Source organism: Microtus oregoni, unplaced genomic scaffold (assembly GCF_018167655.1).
Source record: "Microtus oregoni isolate MIOR12 unplaced genomic scaffold, Mior012 000012F_ref0000307, whole genome shotgun sequence".
NCBI classification, from domain to species: domain Eukaryota; kingdom Metazoa; phylum Chordata; class Mammalia; order Rodentia; family Cricetidae; genus Microtus; species Microtus oregoni.
The window spans coordinates 7,784,467-7,802,760 of NW_024543071.1; the positions used below are offsets into that span (position 1 = coordinate 7,784,467).

General features: G+C 50.8%; 1 protein-coding gene across 1 annotated transcript; it reads right to left on the bottom strand.

Moving 5' to 3' along the window:
* Positions 1 to 3,259: 3,259 nt before the first annotated feature.
* On the bottom strand, positions 3,260 to 16,483 carry Dusp5 (dual specificity phosphatase 5). Its single transcript, XM_041660709.1, has 4 exons — positions 15,896 to 16,483; positions 11,688 to 11,836; positions 7,572 to 7,791; positions 3,260 to 4,750 (listed from the first exon to the last, which is right to left on the bottom strand). The coding sequence occupies exons 1-4, from the start codon at positions 16,272 to 16,274 to the stop codon at positions 4,344 to 4,346; spliced, it is 1,155 nt and encodes a 384-aa protein (XP_041516643.1). The 5' UTR covers positions 16,275 to 16,483; the 3' UTR covers positions 3,260 to 4,343.
* Positions 16,484 to 18,294: the final 1,811 nt, after the last annotated feature.

Consider the following 18,294-nt stretch of genomic DNA (forward strand, 5'->3'; position numbering starts at 1 on the left):
AGAAGCTAGAGTTATCCGATGAGGGGCGGACATCAATTGGCAAAATGCCTCCATTAAGATCCGGCTGTAAGGCATTTTCTTAATTAGTGATTGATGGGGGAGGGTCCAGCCCATTGTGGGCCACCCATGTGATGGTGGTCCATAAGAAAGCAGGCTGAGCAAGCCAGTGAGCAGCACCCCTCCATGGCCTCTGCATTCCCTCCTGACTCCAGGTTCCTGCCCTGTTGAGTTTCTGTCCTGACTTCCTTCAGTGATGGGTTACAAAGTGGAAGTGGAAGCTGAAACAAGCCCTTTCTTCTCCAATTTGCTTTGAGTCATGGCGTTTCATCCCAGCAACAGAAACCCTAAGGCAGCCACGATTGGACTACTCCACCCTATCAAGTGAACCCAGCTAATAAGTAGCTTTTGAATAATATAGTTACATCATTTTGATCCCACTCTAGAGAACTTAGCCAAGTCACCAAGGAAGCCAGTCCCATCAATGAGTCCTTCCAAATGAGATGGCGGACAGGGCATCTGTTATTTCTGTATTCTGAACCACAATCCCTGACAGACCTTACAGGAGGGAAAATTCACCTTGCTTCACGGCTTAGGTCCATCGCAGTAGGGAAGCCATAACAGAGGAAGGCGTGGTGCATCAACTCAGGTCTTGGGAGGAAGTAGGGGGAACCAGGAAGTAGAGGACAGGACCCAGAGGCCCATGCAGCCAAAAGCCCACCCTAAGATCTATTTCAGACAATTAGACCCAATCTCCTAAAGGTTCCACAGCCTCCTAAAGCACGTCCACTGTCTTGGGAATATGCATTTGAAACAGGAGCCTGTCGGGGGGCAGGGAACATTTCACGTTCAAATGCGAAACAGCAACTCACAGGCCACTCTAGGTACATAGTCCCCACCTCATCCCATAGATGGTACATTTAGTCTCTCAAATGGGGTTTAAAGGCTTTGTGGTTACTTTAAGTCTCTGAGAAAATGGAAGCAAAAGAAAAAGAAAATTGCATTATTATTTTTTTATGGACCTGAAGTTGAGTTGATAACAAGGAATATATTCTCCACACTGGGCATGGTAGTGTGCTCCCCGATCTCAGCACTGGGCATGGTGGTGTGCTCCCCGATCTCAGCACTGGGCGGGGTGGTGTGCTCCCTGACCTCCACACTCAGAAAATCCAGGCAGATGGACTGAGTCTGAGGCCAGTCTGCGTTACATAGCAGGTCCTGTCACCAAACAAAAGGCACGGCGTGCTATGGGCTCCTGTAGGTCAAAAGTTTAATTCTGAACTCACACAGCCTGAGCAAAGAGAGAGAGACAGGCAGTCATGAGTTTCAGGTTGTTCAGAAGATGAATCAGCAGGCGTTCTGAGAGGTACCCCTGTTCAGGCTGTTGAAGTTAGGGAGACATTTCCTTAGGGTCCTTGCCACGGGTGCACAGGGCTCCTGACACACTCTGGGTAGTCATGTGACCCCACCCTCCCATCAATTAATCCCAACTCAGAAATTAGGGTGAACCTGAGACAGTTTGTGCATCTATGTAGTTGGGAAATGAGCTCCTATTCTCTCAGGCTCAGATGCATCTTCACGAGAGACCAACAGAGTGTGCTCTCCCAAACCCTGAAGTTCAACTGACAATAACACGAGCTTGACTTCTCCACCTGGTGCTGGACACCCGCGTGGTTGATCTCAGCAGAAATGGAGGTGAGATTAACAGACCAGCAAATGGAGCAGTAGTCCCGGAGCCTTCCCCAGCTGTGGGGCTTCACTTCTGCCCCCCTCTGCCCCATGACTCACGGGGCTTATGAGCAATCCTCATATGCCTGATTTAGAGGACTTACTCACCCTTTAGAGACAGACTTTAATGCAATAAAGCGAACGACAGCAAGTGGGATGCAGCTTAGCACAGCAGTCCAGCCTGCAGCTGGCTGCCTATTCCCCAGTTCTCCCTCCAAGGTCCTCTAGCACCTGCACAGTAAGTTACCAGGTGATACTCCAGACTGAGCAGAGGCTTAAGGGATATAGGACTTGGAAGCGGTCATGAATCAGGCAAGCCAAGCCCCAGGCTGGCTGCAGATTGGCTTCAAAACAGGAGTTAGGGGAAGGTGAGGAATTCTTCATCCCTGTCCATTGCTCTACACAGAGTAAGACTTGGATGCGTTAAGGGACTGACTCAAAGTGATTAGGTCTTCTTGGTCTGGGTGGCCTTCCCACCTGCAGCCTTTCCCAGGGGCCCCTGGAGCTCGATTTGGGGAAAGGAAAGGAAGATAGCAAGGTCCCATGCAGTCTTAGGGCTAGTCAGCGGCTGCCTTGCTGTTTGCCAGCAAAGTGCACATTGGGGTTAGCTGGAGACCTTTGGGCCCTTCTGAAGGGAGAGGTTTGGCTGGAAGCATCAGCTGAGCGGGATGGCACAAAAGCCAACATTTTCCTGTTGGTCTGGTTAGGGACCAAGCCCCGAGTCTGAAACTTAGTCTGTACCAGCCACACAGTTGATTCCACTTCTTCCTTCCTCCACTGACGCAGAGGAAATTATTCAGAAGGCAAGTTAAGCTTCGGTTGGATTTGAAATCCACTCACTAAGGGATTGACCTGGGAGCTCCGGAGGGAGTTATCTGAAAGAATTACTTACAAGAGTAAAAAGAGGGGGGCAGGCCATTAAGGGGAACCTTTATCCCTTAGCTATCCGAGCCAGCCTTTCCTGAGTCCACCATATGCCAGGCAGGGCAGAGGGGCTGCCACAAGCCTGGCATCTGGGTTTTCCAGAAAGAAGGGCGTTGTCTTTCCAGGAACTTTGCAGAGCATCAAGCTCCCTTTCAAGTCCACTTCAGGGAAGAAGCGAAAGTTCAAGAAGGCTGTTTAAGGAGAGCCTAGGCGGGAGGTCTGCCCACCTCGAGGACTTTTCTAGCAACATTCTGTGTCCTTGTTAAAACCAGTCAAGAGCAAACACAGAGCGCTTCACATCCACCACCCCACCCTGCCATCTATCTGGAAATAAACGGAGGTGGAGAGAGGCTCAACAGTTGAGAGCACACTGGCTGCTCTTTCAGGACCTGGGTTTGATTTCCAGCACCCACGCAGCAGCTTACCACTGTCTCTAACTCCAGTGTCTCTTCCGGCCTCTGCAGGTACTGAGTGTGCATATGATGTACAGGCCAAACACCCACTCATATAAAACAAAAAATTAAAAATAAACACACAAAACAGTAAGGCAGGCTTAAATCTCCGCCTGAAAAGCATTCCCTCCTACTCAAGTCACCACTAACAGGAACAGCACTTTTAAGTTATTTTTATTTTGCACTACGTAAAAAACAACAACCAGCAACACACTGCTTTTCTTCACATTCACATGGATTTTTGGGGACTTATTGCCTTTCCCCCGGAGAAATAACCTATCAAAGAACATAAGTAGTACCACATTGCAAAAAATACAAACCCCAGAATCAGTAGCTTGAAGACAACCCCCCAGGAGCAGGGAGGGAAACAAAGTCACGAGGGACAACGACTCAGTACACAAAGGACGCTAAACTGAACAAGTCCTGTCACCGTCCCAGAACACAGCGCGTGCCCCCTTTCTCTAGGCACTTACTGCCACCTCCTCAAAGGGGTGATTTTTGGTCTAGGGTCTGCAAACTTTCTGGATGACAGCAGAGTGGCTTTAAAGAGAGATTCAACGGAACAGGTTCAAGTATGCACATAAACTATGCCGGAGCCCATGGTCACAGAACCATTGGTGAGAAAGAAACCCTGACTTTCCAGCATCTTCTTCAGTCAACAGCTTTCATGGAACCCAAGACAGAATCTCAACAACACTTCTGGGTTCAGACCGGCAGGTACTTCTGTCTTGACAAATCTAGCAGGGTTAACTTTTGTGACTGGGTGGTGACCTGCTTTATTCCCTGAAGTGACAGACACAGACAAAAAGTTTGCCAACGTTCAAAAAACAGAGTGAAAATTGTGCTTCCTTCAAAATGAATGGGCCTCGTCACTGCCTTCTCTCCTGGTCCAGCGGTGTCTCGCTCCCACTGGGCTGTGGGGATTTATTGCCTTGCGCTTGAAATGAAAAGGCGAACTTCTGAGATGCACGGACTGGGAGGTCCTGAGTGGGCAGGGGCTCTGGGAGCACAGCGGTCAGCAAGTGCACCGCTGGAGGCATGGCTTGGCCTTCCTACAGTCCCGAGAAGCTATGCTCGGGGTCAGTCCGAAGTGCACCTGCAAGCCTGGTGACCACCACTGTCTCCGTGGGGCAGCGGACAGAGAGAGGGCTGCAGTATCGCACAGGTATGAAATGTCCATAAGTTTAAAAAAAACAAAAATCACAGTTGCTCTTGGGGATTCACTGGCAGCCAATCCCAGTCTCAGCAGGACGTGGCCGTGGCCACAGGGCTCCTGTGGAGCTCCGCGACTGTGGAGTGGGTGGGCACCGGTGCCAGCACTGAGGTAGGAAATGTGCAGTAGGCACCCTGCATGTCAGGGCTCAGTGTCTGTAAATGGTCTATAAACGAGGAGCTGGCTGCCTCCCCTTGGCAGGAGGGAGGCCGGGGGGTGGGGGTGGAAGGTAGGGTCTCTGACTCATACTGAAGAAGCTGTCCCATGAAGCCAAAGTTGGGAGAGATCACGCTCCTCCTCTGCTTGACGTAGTCAAAGGCCTCCTTCAGGCGAAACTGCTTGGTCTTCATGAGGTACGCCATGCAGATGGTGGGTGACCGAGAGACCCCAGCCTCACAGTGGACGAGGACCTTTCCTCCTTCTTCCCTGACACAGTCTGGAAGGGAGCGAAGAGAAGGGCGGTTGGTCAGAACTAGGATCTAAAGGGAACACCAACTACAGGACACACGAGGGACAACCTGTGCGACCTGACAGTCCTCCACAGTGCAAGTTCAAGGGCCATGGTCCTCAAGCTGAGCACGGCATGTATCTACAATCCCAGCATCTGAGGGATGGATGGGAGGACCACAAGTTTAAGGCAAGCTTGGGCTACAAAATGAGACTATAATAGAGCTTGAAATGCCAACAATACATGTCCCCAGGTAGGACTTTTATCCTCATGTGAAACTGTTTCCCAGGGCCCTTGCACAGATCCTTTCACTGGCAGGGCTAGACCCGGAAACGTCCTCTCTAGACACAGCCTCTCAATCTGTGTTCTAGGTTCGGCTCAAAGGGGCATGGGAAAATCCTTAAAATCACATGCAGGTTTCTTTGTTGGGCGTATGTCATTCCCTGAGTGTCTAAGGCTCAGGGACTTAGCCTCTCCAGTTCTGATTCTAATGGTGACGACACAGGCCCATACTGGAAGAGGTCTTCTGGATTCCCTGAGCACCCTGTCTTGCTGTGACAGGGCGGGATGCTTGGTGAGGTTCCAGGGTTCTCACCACCAAACATACAACAAACAGTGCCCGGCCACTAATTATAGTCCTGGCTAAGTGACGCTTACTGGATGGATATAAATGGCTTCTGCAAACCCTACCTTGCTCAACAAAGGGGAGGCACTGCTAGAGTCACCATCAGTTAACAGTCTCTTGCTTATTATGACCAAGTGTGCATGTGTGTGCGCGTGCATGAAGGGTCCTTTGTTCTGCTCTCTCCCCCTGCAAAAAATACCCTGCTAAAAATAGGGAAGGTGAATATATGTCAAATCAAAATCACACAAGTCTCCCCAATTCCCTCTCTTGATAGTGAGGAAGTAAACACCTCACGGGAAGTTAGATGTAGCTGTAACTGGTACTCTGGAAGACCACAGTATTCAAAAAATGAAGGGGAAAATGTTACTTCCTTTACCACCTTCTATCCATATGCTTAAAGTTCAAGAAGTCTGAAAATGACTCTGTATCTAAAAGATCAAATTTCTAATGGGTCAGGGAGGAACCTTTGAGATTTCCAATCCGAACAACAAACCTCAGAGCATGCCCAGAGGAACTCACTGGAGGTACAGCAACACATTCAATACAAAGGGAATAATAAAGAGCTGGTCCCCAACAAGAGTCCCTGAAAGTTGGTTCAAAGCCCAGACTCCCAGTCCTTGGGATTATGGGGTCAAGGGCAATTACAGAGTTGTGCCTCACTTCCCCTCCACTGTCTGTGAGCGTTTAGTGGACTACTGCCACATTCAAGGACCCAAAGGATATGGAGTGCATCGTTTCCGGAACTCTTTCCAAACCTCAGGCTCCTGCTACCCACAGCATCATCCTCCCCTGGATGTCAGTGCTTATTTGGGTACAAGGCTTTTGAAACCCTGTGGGACTGTGTCCACAAATATAGACACAACATACACACAGGATGTGGAGGGAGGTTTCTCAGAACTGGACGGGGGCAGGTTGCATGACCTCATTCGGTAGCTATCCAGGTAATTAAGTAACAGGCTGAGAAGGAACCCTCCCAAGGGCATGAAGAAAAGTCAAGAGTTCCCATCTAGAACCACCATTCTTGGCTGCTTCTCAGGCTGCAAGAGGATTCTCAGCCTAGAGACTTGGGCGAAAAGGAAAGCCTCAGTCTGTGCCTTTGACGAGCTTGTCAAGATTTCTTATGACACCGTGTGTGGTAAGCAGGCCCTTCCACGTGGCTGAAGGAAGCCTTTAATTGCTGCCTGCACTAAGTAATTACCCTTGTGCCTAACACCTGCCTTTAACAAGACATAGGAAAATGATGTCTCAATCCCAGCAACTATGCATGTTAAAGAGAAAGAAGGAAGAGAAAAGGGGGGCAGGATCCTGGGTGTGTTTGTATATCGGAGACAGAGAAGTCAGGCTAAACACAATGGGGGAAGCGATCTGGAATGTGAGGGCAATCAAGGCAACATGAGAGCCCAAGCTGTCTGGGCAGAGGGACTAGAGGCCAAGGTTCCAACCTCCAGGCTTGTATGATGGGAAGACAATAACTGGTTCGCAAAATACAGGGATGCAAAAGATGCCAAGTTTTCTGTGCACAAGGCACGGGGTTTTGAGTCAAGTGCTATCTTTAATCCAGAGTTAGCTGAAAATGCAAAATCAATTGCCTCCAAAGCTGTTTGCCAGAGCTATGCAAAGCTGCTGGGGCCTTCAAGGATTGGTGCGTAAGGAGTGCTCCCTCCATCCTTCTGTTTGCTTTAAAAATAGCCTAACCTACGTAGAAGGAGGCTCCCCCCCTGCAGAACATTACACATGGCTGCACTCTGCTCCTGACTGCTGAAACAATAACAAGAGCAGGAAAGTACTGTCATAAAATGATATTAATTCATTTATCTTGTAAACTAAAACTCCTAACAAGAGTAACTCGGCTCCTCCCCTCGCCTTTGTGATGGCTAAAACGCCTGCTCTTTGCCCCAACTCTTCGGGCTGCATAGACAAGACTCTTCTTAAACTGGGCATGGTGGTGGGTTCCCGATCCCACCACTTGAGAGCTGGGAGAAGATCAGGGATTCAAAGCCAGTCTTGGTTGCATAGCACATTTGAGGCCACCTAGGGCTACAGAAGTTGCTGTTTCCAAAAAACAGACTCCTTTCTTTCCAAGAAGGTAACCATACCAAGATATCAAAAGAAAAGAATACATATTCCACTCCAAGGAGACTCCCAAAACAATGGGGGGGGGGGGCGGGGGGGGGCTGAACCTACCAATAAAATCTATTGCTTCTTGGAAGTGGGAGCTGATGTCAGCTGTGTGGCTGTCCTCCACAGGGATCCATTTGTAGTGCAGGTGGGTGGTGCAGGCCTCGGAGGTCCGGCGGGAAACATTCAGCAGGGCGGTGATGTGCAGGTTGGCGAGGAACTCGCACTTGGATGCATGGTAGGCACTTCCAAGGTAGAGGAAGGGAAGGATTTCAACTGGGCCACCCTGGAAGCAGGGACAGAGGACAACCAGGAGACATTAGATTAGCTCATTCATTTGGGAGAAGGCAAACAAAAGCCCTGACCTATTTGTTTAAGTGGGAGGTTCCCTTTCTGGTTCCCAGGTAGAGAGTTCAGAGCCAGGGCAAGTCAGCCAAGAGTGGGTGGCACCTCCATCTTGGCAAGCCCTCTACCCTTGTGACTCAGTGACAGCAAAATTCTCAGAGACCAGGAGCTTAGAAGTCACACAGCAGCCTTCCGATGCTAACTTCTGGGGTGGGAAGTGGTCGGAACTGAAAAGGCTCTTGTTTAAGTTCAAACTCCCCTGAAGCAACCAGGGAAAGCCAGTGGGCCCTGCAGGGCAGCTTCCTAACCATAGCGAACATGGAAAATGGTTTGGCAAAGTATCCTCCCTTTACAGCATTTTATATCACGTACTGCATAAACCCTGACACAGGGCCATCTTCATTTTAGGAATGGCAAAGGAGCCGTTTCCCCTCTCCCCGAAAAAAGTATGTTTCTTAGAATTAAAAATAACCCCTATCTACCCAGAATCTAGACTCAGGAAAGCTGTTAGACCACAGCAGAGGGGCTTCCCCACCCCCGACCTTCACATGGAGTGTAGGAGTTAGACAGGGTGAGGTCATCGCCCACACCCCAGCAGGCTTCTAGTTCAGAAGCTCCTACAGAGGCAGAGCCAAAGACCATCTACCCCCAGGTGAAACAGAGCTCTAGGCTAGACAGGCTCAGTAATCTGCGTGAATATACAGGGTTCTAAGCTGCCAAGCAAAGGCCACTGACTGTTGCAGACACCCCCCACCCCCCATTTCCTGCCCCAGAAACGGTAGAATGGAAATTCTTAGCCAGACCCATAGTAAGGAGAAAGGTAAGGGACCAAAAGATGGGGATCAGCAGCAGGCAACCCACCCAGCACTTGAGGTATTTAAGCAAAAGCCAATTCAACTACACAGAGGAAAGTAACAGAATTTATCAAGGGGGTAAAGCGCACATACACACACTTTTTGAGTTGGGGTCTCATGTAATTCAGGCTTGTCTCAAACTCTACACATAGCTGGGCTGGGCACAGGGTGTAGCTTGATATTCCTGCCTCTGTCTCCCAAATACTGGCATTATAGGCATGTGCCTCCGCACCCAGTTTCTGTGGTATTAAACTGAACGCCGGGTCCAGTGTGTAAAAGCAAGCACTCTACCAACCGAGTTACACACATATCTACATCAGCATTTTTATTCGCACCCGCATTTCAGGGGGCTTCAGATACCTATGGGTACTAATCTTAAAACAGATCTGTAAGATAGGTAATAATGCCTTTTACAGACACTTTCGCTTTTTTTTGGTTTGTTTGTCTTGTTTTTCGAGACAGAGTTTGTGTGTGTGTGTGTGTGTGTGTGTGTGTGTGTGTGTGTAAGTCCTAGCTGTTTTGGAAATAGCTCTCGTAAACCAGGCTGGCCTTGAACTCACAGAGACCCACCTACCTCTGCCTCCCTAGAATTGGGATTAAAGGCGTGCGCCACTACCGCCCTGCCCACAGACCATTTCCTGAGGCTCAGATGGGATTAAATAATGCCAGAGACAGTCAGAGGTAGAGTGGGACCTATTTCAGGTAAAAATGAGAAGTAAATATTTTCCTTCTTTCTCGCATTTCTCTAGAGAGTCTCTAGGAATAAGTCCACTTGCACCCCTACACACACACACACACACACACACACACACACACACACACACAGCAGCCTTCTAGAGGCAGTGTGGTGCAGAGGTTAGGGACATGGACTCGACATCTATGAGAGAAGAGCTCGGGCGGAGGGCTAGCTCCTCGCTGATCAGAGCTCCAGCAGCTTCTCTAACCCCTGAATGAAGACTGGGGACAATTTCTATCCTCTGAGGATAACTGGTAAGACAGAAAAGGAATAATGGCTGCATTATTAACTTCTACATTATGCAACTACGATCTTTAGAATCCTGGGGAAGACACAGGGCAGATCCTGAAGCCCAGCAATCCCAACAGCTCTGGTCTTGGCCTGAGAGCAGACTGTCCCCTGCACCCAGCCCAGCGCAAACACCCCACTGGTTAGAAACTAGAAAAACGGTAGAGATGGTAGACTCTGCTTGGGAAAGAGGCCCGAGACTCAAGTCTAATTCCATTCTACCTTTGATCAGATATAGACCCACCCCATCCCCACCCCCTCAAAGAAGCAGGCTGGACACTACCAAAAACTCCCTTGAGTGCCTAGAAAATGCTGATACACCAACCTGGGATACCATCCAACGTTCCCTGCAGCTGGCCCATCACACCCCTGAAATTCTATTTCTCTCCTTTTCCGAATCTTCTGTTCAACTCAAGAGGAAGACACCAAAGCTGTCAGAAAACCCGGACTATGACAGCTTGCCTGGCCTCTCTCAGTGTACGGGGGTTTCCCAGATGAGGGCTGAGGACACATCAGAGCACCCCACCCTCAGTGGGCCAAAGGTCTACAGCGCTTTCACAACCTGTTGTCAATTCCTACTTCTCTTTCACTTTCTGAGAAAGGCAGAACACAACACCACACACACAGACAGCACACACACACACACACACACACACACACACACACACACACGCCGCATCCAGCTTAGATACGTGCTGGGGCTTCCGGCTCACCCACATGCTGATTTTTCTTGAAAGAAGACAAACATAACCTATGACTGGCATTCGGCCAGGCTAAGGCTTCCAGTGACCAAGAGTCCCATTAGAAGCAAGGTCACCCATTCATATTTAGAATTCCAGGGCCTGAGTTTTGCCCATGGCAGGGAGCTGGCATTTTTTCAGCCATATCTTTATTAGGCTTTGCTATGTTCTTTGTTTTGAGCAAAGGCTGAAAAACTTCCATGTCAGATGTGTAGGCCAAAGGGCAGATGGGATGGATACAGAGAAGGAACAAGAACAGGGGATTGAAGAGGGGCCACCTAAGTCTGGGGCTGCTGTGGACCAGCGGCTGGAGTCTTTGCAAATGTCAGACATTCCATTGGCCAATGATAAGAACCTTGCCTTCTGTGAGATGGCAAGGTGGCGCCTGAACTCTAGTTTCTGTCAGGCCTGGACTTTTGCCTGCTTTTTCCCCACCCTCCCCCATCATTTTATAGGTTCCTAGCCTCTTGTCAGTGAGGTGTATAAAGTATACCTTTTTAAAGCAAAAAAACAAACAAACAAAAAAAAAAAAACCAACCAACAAAATCCCATATGCTTACAGAAACATCTAGCCTTCTAGAATCTCCATTTCCTCTAGCACCAGAATGTATGAAAATAAGTACCAGAAACCTTCAGGAGTCGGACAAGGATGGGACACAAGCCTACAAACTCAGCCTTTGCAGGGCTCAAGGAGTTAAGTCAAGGCTGCCCTGGGCTACACATACACAGCAAGCCTGTCCTCCCAAAACAAAAGAGAATGGGGCTAGGGAGTTGGCTCGGCAGCTAAGAGCACTTGTTCTTGCAAAGGACCTGGGTTTGATTCCCAGAACCACACAGTGACTCACAAGCCTCTGTAACTCTAGTTTCTGACCTCTGCTGTATGCACGTGGTACAAATGCACACATGCAAGCAAAACACTCATACACATAAAATAAATCTAAAAAGCAAAACGAAACAAAACAACACAGGAAGCCTCAGAGTCAGCTCTAAATGTCTTCAGGGAAACCTAAACCAGTATTTTCAAGCTTCCCCAAACTGCCCAAGCCAGCTAATAACAATGTTCTCTCTCTCTCACTTCCTCTCTTCTTCAGAAGCTGCCCAGGGACCCTAGTGAGCTGTGTGTGCTGGGAGACTGCCCACTCGCTCTGCGATGGGAACCCGTGTGCACACGCCACAGCAGCTCCGTCAGCACAGTGTCAGTTCCCCGGAAGTCACATACCTGGTCGTAAGCTGGCCTGAGGGTGACACTGAGGATGGGCTTTCCACACTGGCTGAGGAGGCCCCTCTCGCTCTCAGTCTTGTCTTGGGAAACGGGCTTCACATCCACACAGCACTCGGGATACTGTGAGTAGAAGGTCTCGTACCCCCCTTCAAAAGCAAACAAACAAACGAAAGTGAGACAGGCAAAGGCACTGGGTTCTCGGACTCTCAGAAAACATACATCACGACTACGTGGGAGCTACAAGCCCGCTAAGGCAAAGCAACTTCTGAGCACCTAAAACCAGCACCGTGGATAGAGCCACCTGCCCCCAAACCTGAAGACTGATACCACCCAAGAGCCACAGAACAGAGGGAGAGAATCAATTCCTGCAAGTTGTTCTCCGGCCCCCACATGTGTGCCATGACACAAGCATGCTCAATAAAAACATAATTAAATAAATGTATTTTAAGAAAACTGAACAAAACCACCACTCCTAGAATAAAAAGTGGGCTTCCCTCACTTGTATACATACACACCCCTTACATACACACACTCCTAAAAGCCTGTCATCTGGGGCTAGAGGGATGGATAGCAGTTAAGAGCACTTATTGCTCTTGCAGAGAACCTGGGGTTCAGCTTGGAGCACCCACATGCCATCTCACAACACCTGTAATGAAGTTCCAGGAGGAGTCTAACACTTTATTCTCCCTCCTCGGGATCCTGTACACACATGGTGTACACATACCCACACATACACACATAAATAAATACGTCAAGTTTTTAAAGGTCTCTCAAAGAGAGGCAATGATTAACTTTCTGTGTCTATCAGAAGCAGCTTATCTGGCATTTGGCAAATATTAACCATATCCTCTCAGAAAACAAAAGCAATTTTCTTCTCTTGTTTACCTAAAACAAAGGCATGATTATGTGAAGTTTCATTGATTTCTAAGAAGACTCCTAAACTGGCTTTTTCCCTAGCCCATTTGCTCTAGGCAAAAATCATAGCTGTACCCGCCTCCATTCAAAGAAGAGTGCCCTTTCTCACTCCTAAGGTCACTGACAACCCCTTCTATAGGTCCAATTTAGTCACACATCAAGTTAATACACTCCAAACCAAATGGAAAAACGCAGACTTCTGGGCATGGGAGGATGCTGGTATTACATTTCAATTCCTCCAGAAGGCTCCCGTGAGGTCAAAGGGCATCCTGTAGAGCCGAGCATGGCAGCACATGCCTTCAATCTGAGCAGGTGGTTAGGAGGGTCATGAGTCGAAGGTCAGCCTGAGCTATATGCAAGACTCTGCCCCCACCCCAAGGTATAAAAATGACCAGTAACAGAAGCGTATCCACATCAATAGTCTCAAGACCAGTGGGGAAGAACGAGTAAATCTGGCCTGGAGGCCCACAGAAAGCCAATGCATTGTAGGTTGACAGAACATCTTGCTTAGGAACCCTTCCGTTTCACCAACAGCAAACCGAGGTACTTCTGAGAGCCTCCAGAAAAACCACCTATCTTTCACTAGCCTCAAGGGTTCAAGCCACCAGTAACACAAGCACACTGCGACAAGGCCCTTCCCAAGGAGCTCCCTTCGTGCTCTGTCTCTGGGTGCTAGATGGGTAGCCCAGTAAGAGGGCTCCCTCCTGCAGTCAGCAGACTGTTAATGGATTAGATGGCAGTCTCCTACACCCTCCTGGGAGCTGCAGCCCATTCCTAGAATGAGTCATCTTGTCATTCTGGCTTCCTCTCAGCTTCTGCCCCTGCCCCCATTTAGTACCCCCAAACCTCCCCTGTGATCACTCGAAGAGCTCACGAGCGCCCTGGAGAAACTGCTGGTCCACCACAAATGGTCATGTTCTCTGCCATGGAAACAGGGGCTTGGCTAGCAGGGGAAGGGAGTAGAGGTGGAGGCTTTGCTGGCTTAGCTTCCCCTGGCAGCCCCTTCCTTCTAGGAGGCAGAGTGAATGTTATACCAACCCACACAGCCTTGGGGGCGGTGGAGGAGGGGGTTGCATTTCATAGTCAATAAATCACGGGGGGTGGGCCTGGCTTCTACAGTTTGGGTTCCAGGAAACAAAATGACAGGTTTGTGGGCATCTGGACAAAGAATAGCCCGGGCACTCCCAAAGCTGAGGACAAGGCTTGGGGAAGAGAAGCCTTCTGGCCACCTCATCTCTAGGCCTTGAACAGACCATTTAAGAGCTGGTAGGCAGGAAAGTAGAGAGAAGTGCTGGTTAGGGCGGGAGACTGCTTGCCAGTTAACAAAAGAAAACCGGCAAAGTGTCTCCGTGTAGCTGAAGGACAGATAAACAACAGGGCTTGTCTCTTCAGACTGGGGTCAGGAGATTAGGTCTCTGCCCTCCACCCACTCCCACCGGAGGTGTGGAGACAACATTCCTCTGTGCTGTCTCACTCGCGCCTCACTCCAATTGCAAGAGTGCTAGCAATTCCTCCAGCTGCTTCGACCTCCTTCAGATGTCCCTGCACTGCAGGGAACAGCACACACAGACCCAACTGGTCCTCACCGCCTCATCGGCGTGAGAGGCGACTGGAGGAAGTGTGGCAGGCCTGGCGCCAACATCTGGATGCCATCAGGTCAAACCCTGAATGCCCATTTGGACACGTGCTATGTAAGAGAAAGGCATTCTCCCCTGCAACAGTTTGAATTCAGCAGTTATAAGGGTAGCAATTTCCACTGAAATCCCAAATGCACACCACTTTTGATCTTAGCGTTTTTATGGTCTGAATGAAAGACAAGACTGCACAAGCCAGAGCACCTTACGACGACATCTCCCCTCTCCCTCACACGCAACCCAGCTGCCCGGATCATCCCCAGGCACTGTCTATCACCAAGCAGCATGGATGTGTCCGGAACTAGCTGGGTAAAAGAGGCAGACTGGGGAAATGGATGGTTCCAGTTGGTTTAAAAGCTATCCACGAGGGAACTTGTTTTAGGGTGTGAGGAGGCCATGCATCTCTTTATACACACTTTGTGCTGCTCATGTTCACCTGAGTACACATTACTTCATTTTTAAAAAGTGAGAGACCTCTGCAGAGCCTAGAGAAGGCCACCGTTCCATACCCTGCAGCTGTTATCTCCCAATGGGATCAACAAAGGACAGTTAGCAAGAGGTGTTAATAGATAAGGAGCTTTGGAATCCTCCTGGCCTGCAGTGTGTGAAATTTCAGGTTGCATGGCTTTGAAACAGGGTCTTAGCTCACTGCACCCGAATTCTGAAGCACATCAGGCTTCCCGCGCCAGGTACTCAGTCAACAGAGCTGTGGGGCCCTATCCGATCTGCTATCACTTCTGCACTACGGTCAGGGTTCCCACACGTTTGAGGTTAGAAGGCAAGAGCAGTCACAGGAAATGACCCAGAAATCAATGATGTGGGGTTTGAGAATAAATCACCCACCCACAACCGGAAGCCAAAGTTATCTCGCCAGCAGGTGAAATGGTCGGGCCTGGAGGCAGCCCTTGAAGGCCTAAAATCAAAGGCCACAGAATCTCCACCACATCTCACAGCCCCTGCGGCACCTCTCCTAACCAGGCTGGCCGGTTGGCAGTCTCTGAGACGGTCCCAGGGCTAATCCCTGCCGGGGAAGAGAGGATAAAAGGGATGGGAAAGCTGTCAGCTCCAAATTAAGCTCGAGAAAGGCCTAGGGTGGGAGAAGGAGGCTGGAGGAAAACAATAAAAAGCAATAGAGGGAGAGGAAGGGGAGGGACTTGCCAGGGTCAAAAAGGCAAGAGGCCCACCAAGACACAGCCGAACGTACAGTAATTGTCTAGGCGGGAAAGAAAGGGGACACCGCGGCGCCACTCTCCCGGAGGAGGGTCTCGACTTGCTTGATCGCGCCAGGTCTGTTAGAAACATTCCGACCCCCGTGTCTGCAAACGGCGCCAGAGGCCAGCACGGGGCCCTCGGCCCCCGGAACTAAGGAGCACGGCCCGCCGCACCTTCCCAGACCACCCAGCCCAGGGGACAGACTGGTTGCCAGACGCTTTCGAGGAAAACGGGGGTGGGGAGAAGGAAGCCCCGGACGCTGACGTTCGCAAGGACCTCCCAAGCGCACGCGAAACCCCGGGGCGCACATTCCCTCGAGTTGTGACTTTCCCCGGGCCAGAGTTCCCACGCAGCGAGGGAACCTGGGGCCCCGGTGTCCCGGCCCAGGGTTCAGGGGAAGGAGGGCAGACGGCAAGGGTCCAGCGGCTCCCCGCACGAGCTCACCTTTAAGGAAGTAGACCCGCGGGCCGGCGGGCAGGCAGGCCAGCAGCGAGGTGAGCACGACGCGCGCGGCGCTCTCCTTCCGCAGCTTCTGCCAGTGGCGGCTGCCCTGGTCCAGCACGACCACCGCCGCCACGCCGCCGCCGCCCTCCTGCAGCAGCCGAGCGCGCGCCGCCTCGTCGGGCAACACGTAGCGCGCCGACACCGCGCCGCCCCGGGCCCGCCGCAGCACCACCGAGTTGAGGTTGACGTTGAGCGAGCCGCGCACGCTCGACGCGGCGAAGTCCAGGTAGGGCCGGCAGTCGAGCACCACGCAGCGCGCCTCGGCCTCCTGCCGGAGCATCTTGCGCAGCTGGCGCCCGTCGAGCGACGTGACCTTCATGCCGCTGCCACCCAGCGGCCCAAGGCCGGCGTGGACGAGCGGAGCACTCCCGGCGGGGCTTGTGGCCTTGCAAAGACCGAGCCCGGCCGGTGCGAGGGGCCGTGCGACGTTGTTCTTCACGCCCCGCGAGCTCCGCACCAGGCCCCGCCACTCGCTGCCCAGAAAGCCGGGGATTCCGCCGGCAGCGCAGCGCTTTATGTGAATGAGTGCGCGTCCTGTGACGTGACTGCCCATATAAGGCCAAATATGGGTGTTTCTCCGCCCCTCGGCGTTGGCCACGCCTTCTGGGCGGGCTTGCGGGCACCCGCCTCCACCCCGAAAGCGGGATGGAGGGTGTCTTAGTCAGAGCAAGAAAGAGGAAGTGGCGGGCGCCTGCTCCCTCTCGGGGTGGGGGGGTGGGGGGCCAGCGCGGAGAGACTCACTCACACATCACCCGGCATTGCCAGTGGGCTGTCAGGAACGCCAGCCGGCCGAGGTGACCCACGCTGTGCGGGAAGAGGAGGAAGAAAATTCGGTCGGAACCCGAAGGCCGCGCTCTGGAACCTCTGGGGCCTCCGGGTGGATCCCGAGCGGACTCCAGTCTAAGGAGGTGGCATCTGAGATGAGCCGCGGTGGGGCATGGCTTGATCCTCTTAGTCGAGGCTTCTAACACGTTTTCCCCACTTCTGTTACGTTTTCATTTTCCTTAATAAAAAAGTTCCGGAAAGTAAACAAACAAACCAACCCAAAGGGGGAAGTTGTCAGAACCAAACGGATTCTGTCTCATAAGGATTGACCGCCCTCTTCTGTTGTCTCTCTCCATAGCTAAGAACAATCTACTGTCAGAGCTAACAAACAAGAACAACGCACCAATTTAGGAGCTGTTCTGGGAAACCTGTCTTGAACCCAGTAGCAACACTGTCCACAGGGATCCAACAGAGGGGATCAGTCCCTAAACTTGTCCAGGTGGCTTCTGGATTTGGGGGATTATGGTGGATCAGTGTAATCCCAGGCTGTCTACCCCTGCCCTTCTCTCTGGAGCTTCCTGCGCCCGCCTCCATGGGGCGGGGGGGGGGGGGGGGGGGGGGCTAGGTGTGATTCGCCCCTCCCCTCTGCAAGTGTCTATTGAGGACTCTGCTACATCCCAGGACACGTGGGCTGCAAATGCATCTCCAAGCCCTTTGCCAACCATTTTACTGTTATCTTTTGATGAGAAAACGTCTGTCCATTAGAGAGGGGTTTATTTACAACGGACATAAGGGAACGAGATTTTTTAAGAGAAAGCAGAAATCAATTTCTGAGATCAAATCAATCCCTCCCAACAACAGGAATAGCTGACATTGTTTCTGGGTCATAGCTTTATTCAACCAAAAGCCCTGTCCTGAAAATGATAAATGAGACCCTGCCTGAGATCCCCGCATTTGGGGGTGGGTCAAGAATAAAAGTATCACAGAACTAAGGCCAGTCTAAATGACATAGACCCTGGCTAATAAAACCAAAGCAAGCAAACAAAAGATGGCTGGCCTAACCCTGGTAGTGGAGTCACACTGATGCCATAGGATGGCTTTTGTCTGGGGTTATCTACAACAGCTTCCCCCATAACCTGCTCTTCTTCCAGAGGGTTCTGTCTGTGTAACCAGCATCTCCACCCCCAGGCATTTCATTCTAGGGCCTCACAGATAATGTGGAGCAGCCACAGGGCCCAGACTCTGTGAGGAGCTTGATAACACCACTGTAGGCAGGACTCACTCCAAGAGCCCCAGAAAGGCCTGGCCTAGTCTCAGGTCTCTAGGTGTCTGTGTCTGTTCACCCACGGTGGGTGGGCTAGGGTGGAGGCTAAAGAAAGTTTCTCAGAGATGACAGCTAAGACAAACTTCCAAGAATGAATAGAAACCACTTGACGTTAAGGAAACAACAAAACAACCAAGCAGACAAAAAAAAAGAAAAGAAAAAAGCTGGAATTGCTTGGTTGATGGCAGGAATCCTGTTTTTTTCCTTCTCTTTGTTTCATTTCCTTTCCCTGATTTTTGTTTACATCGTT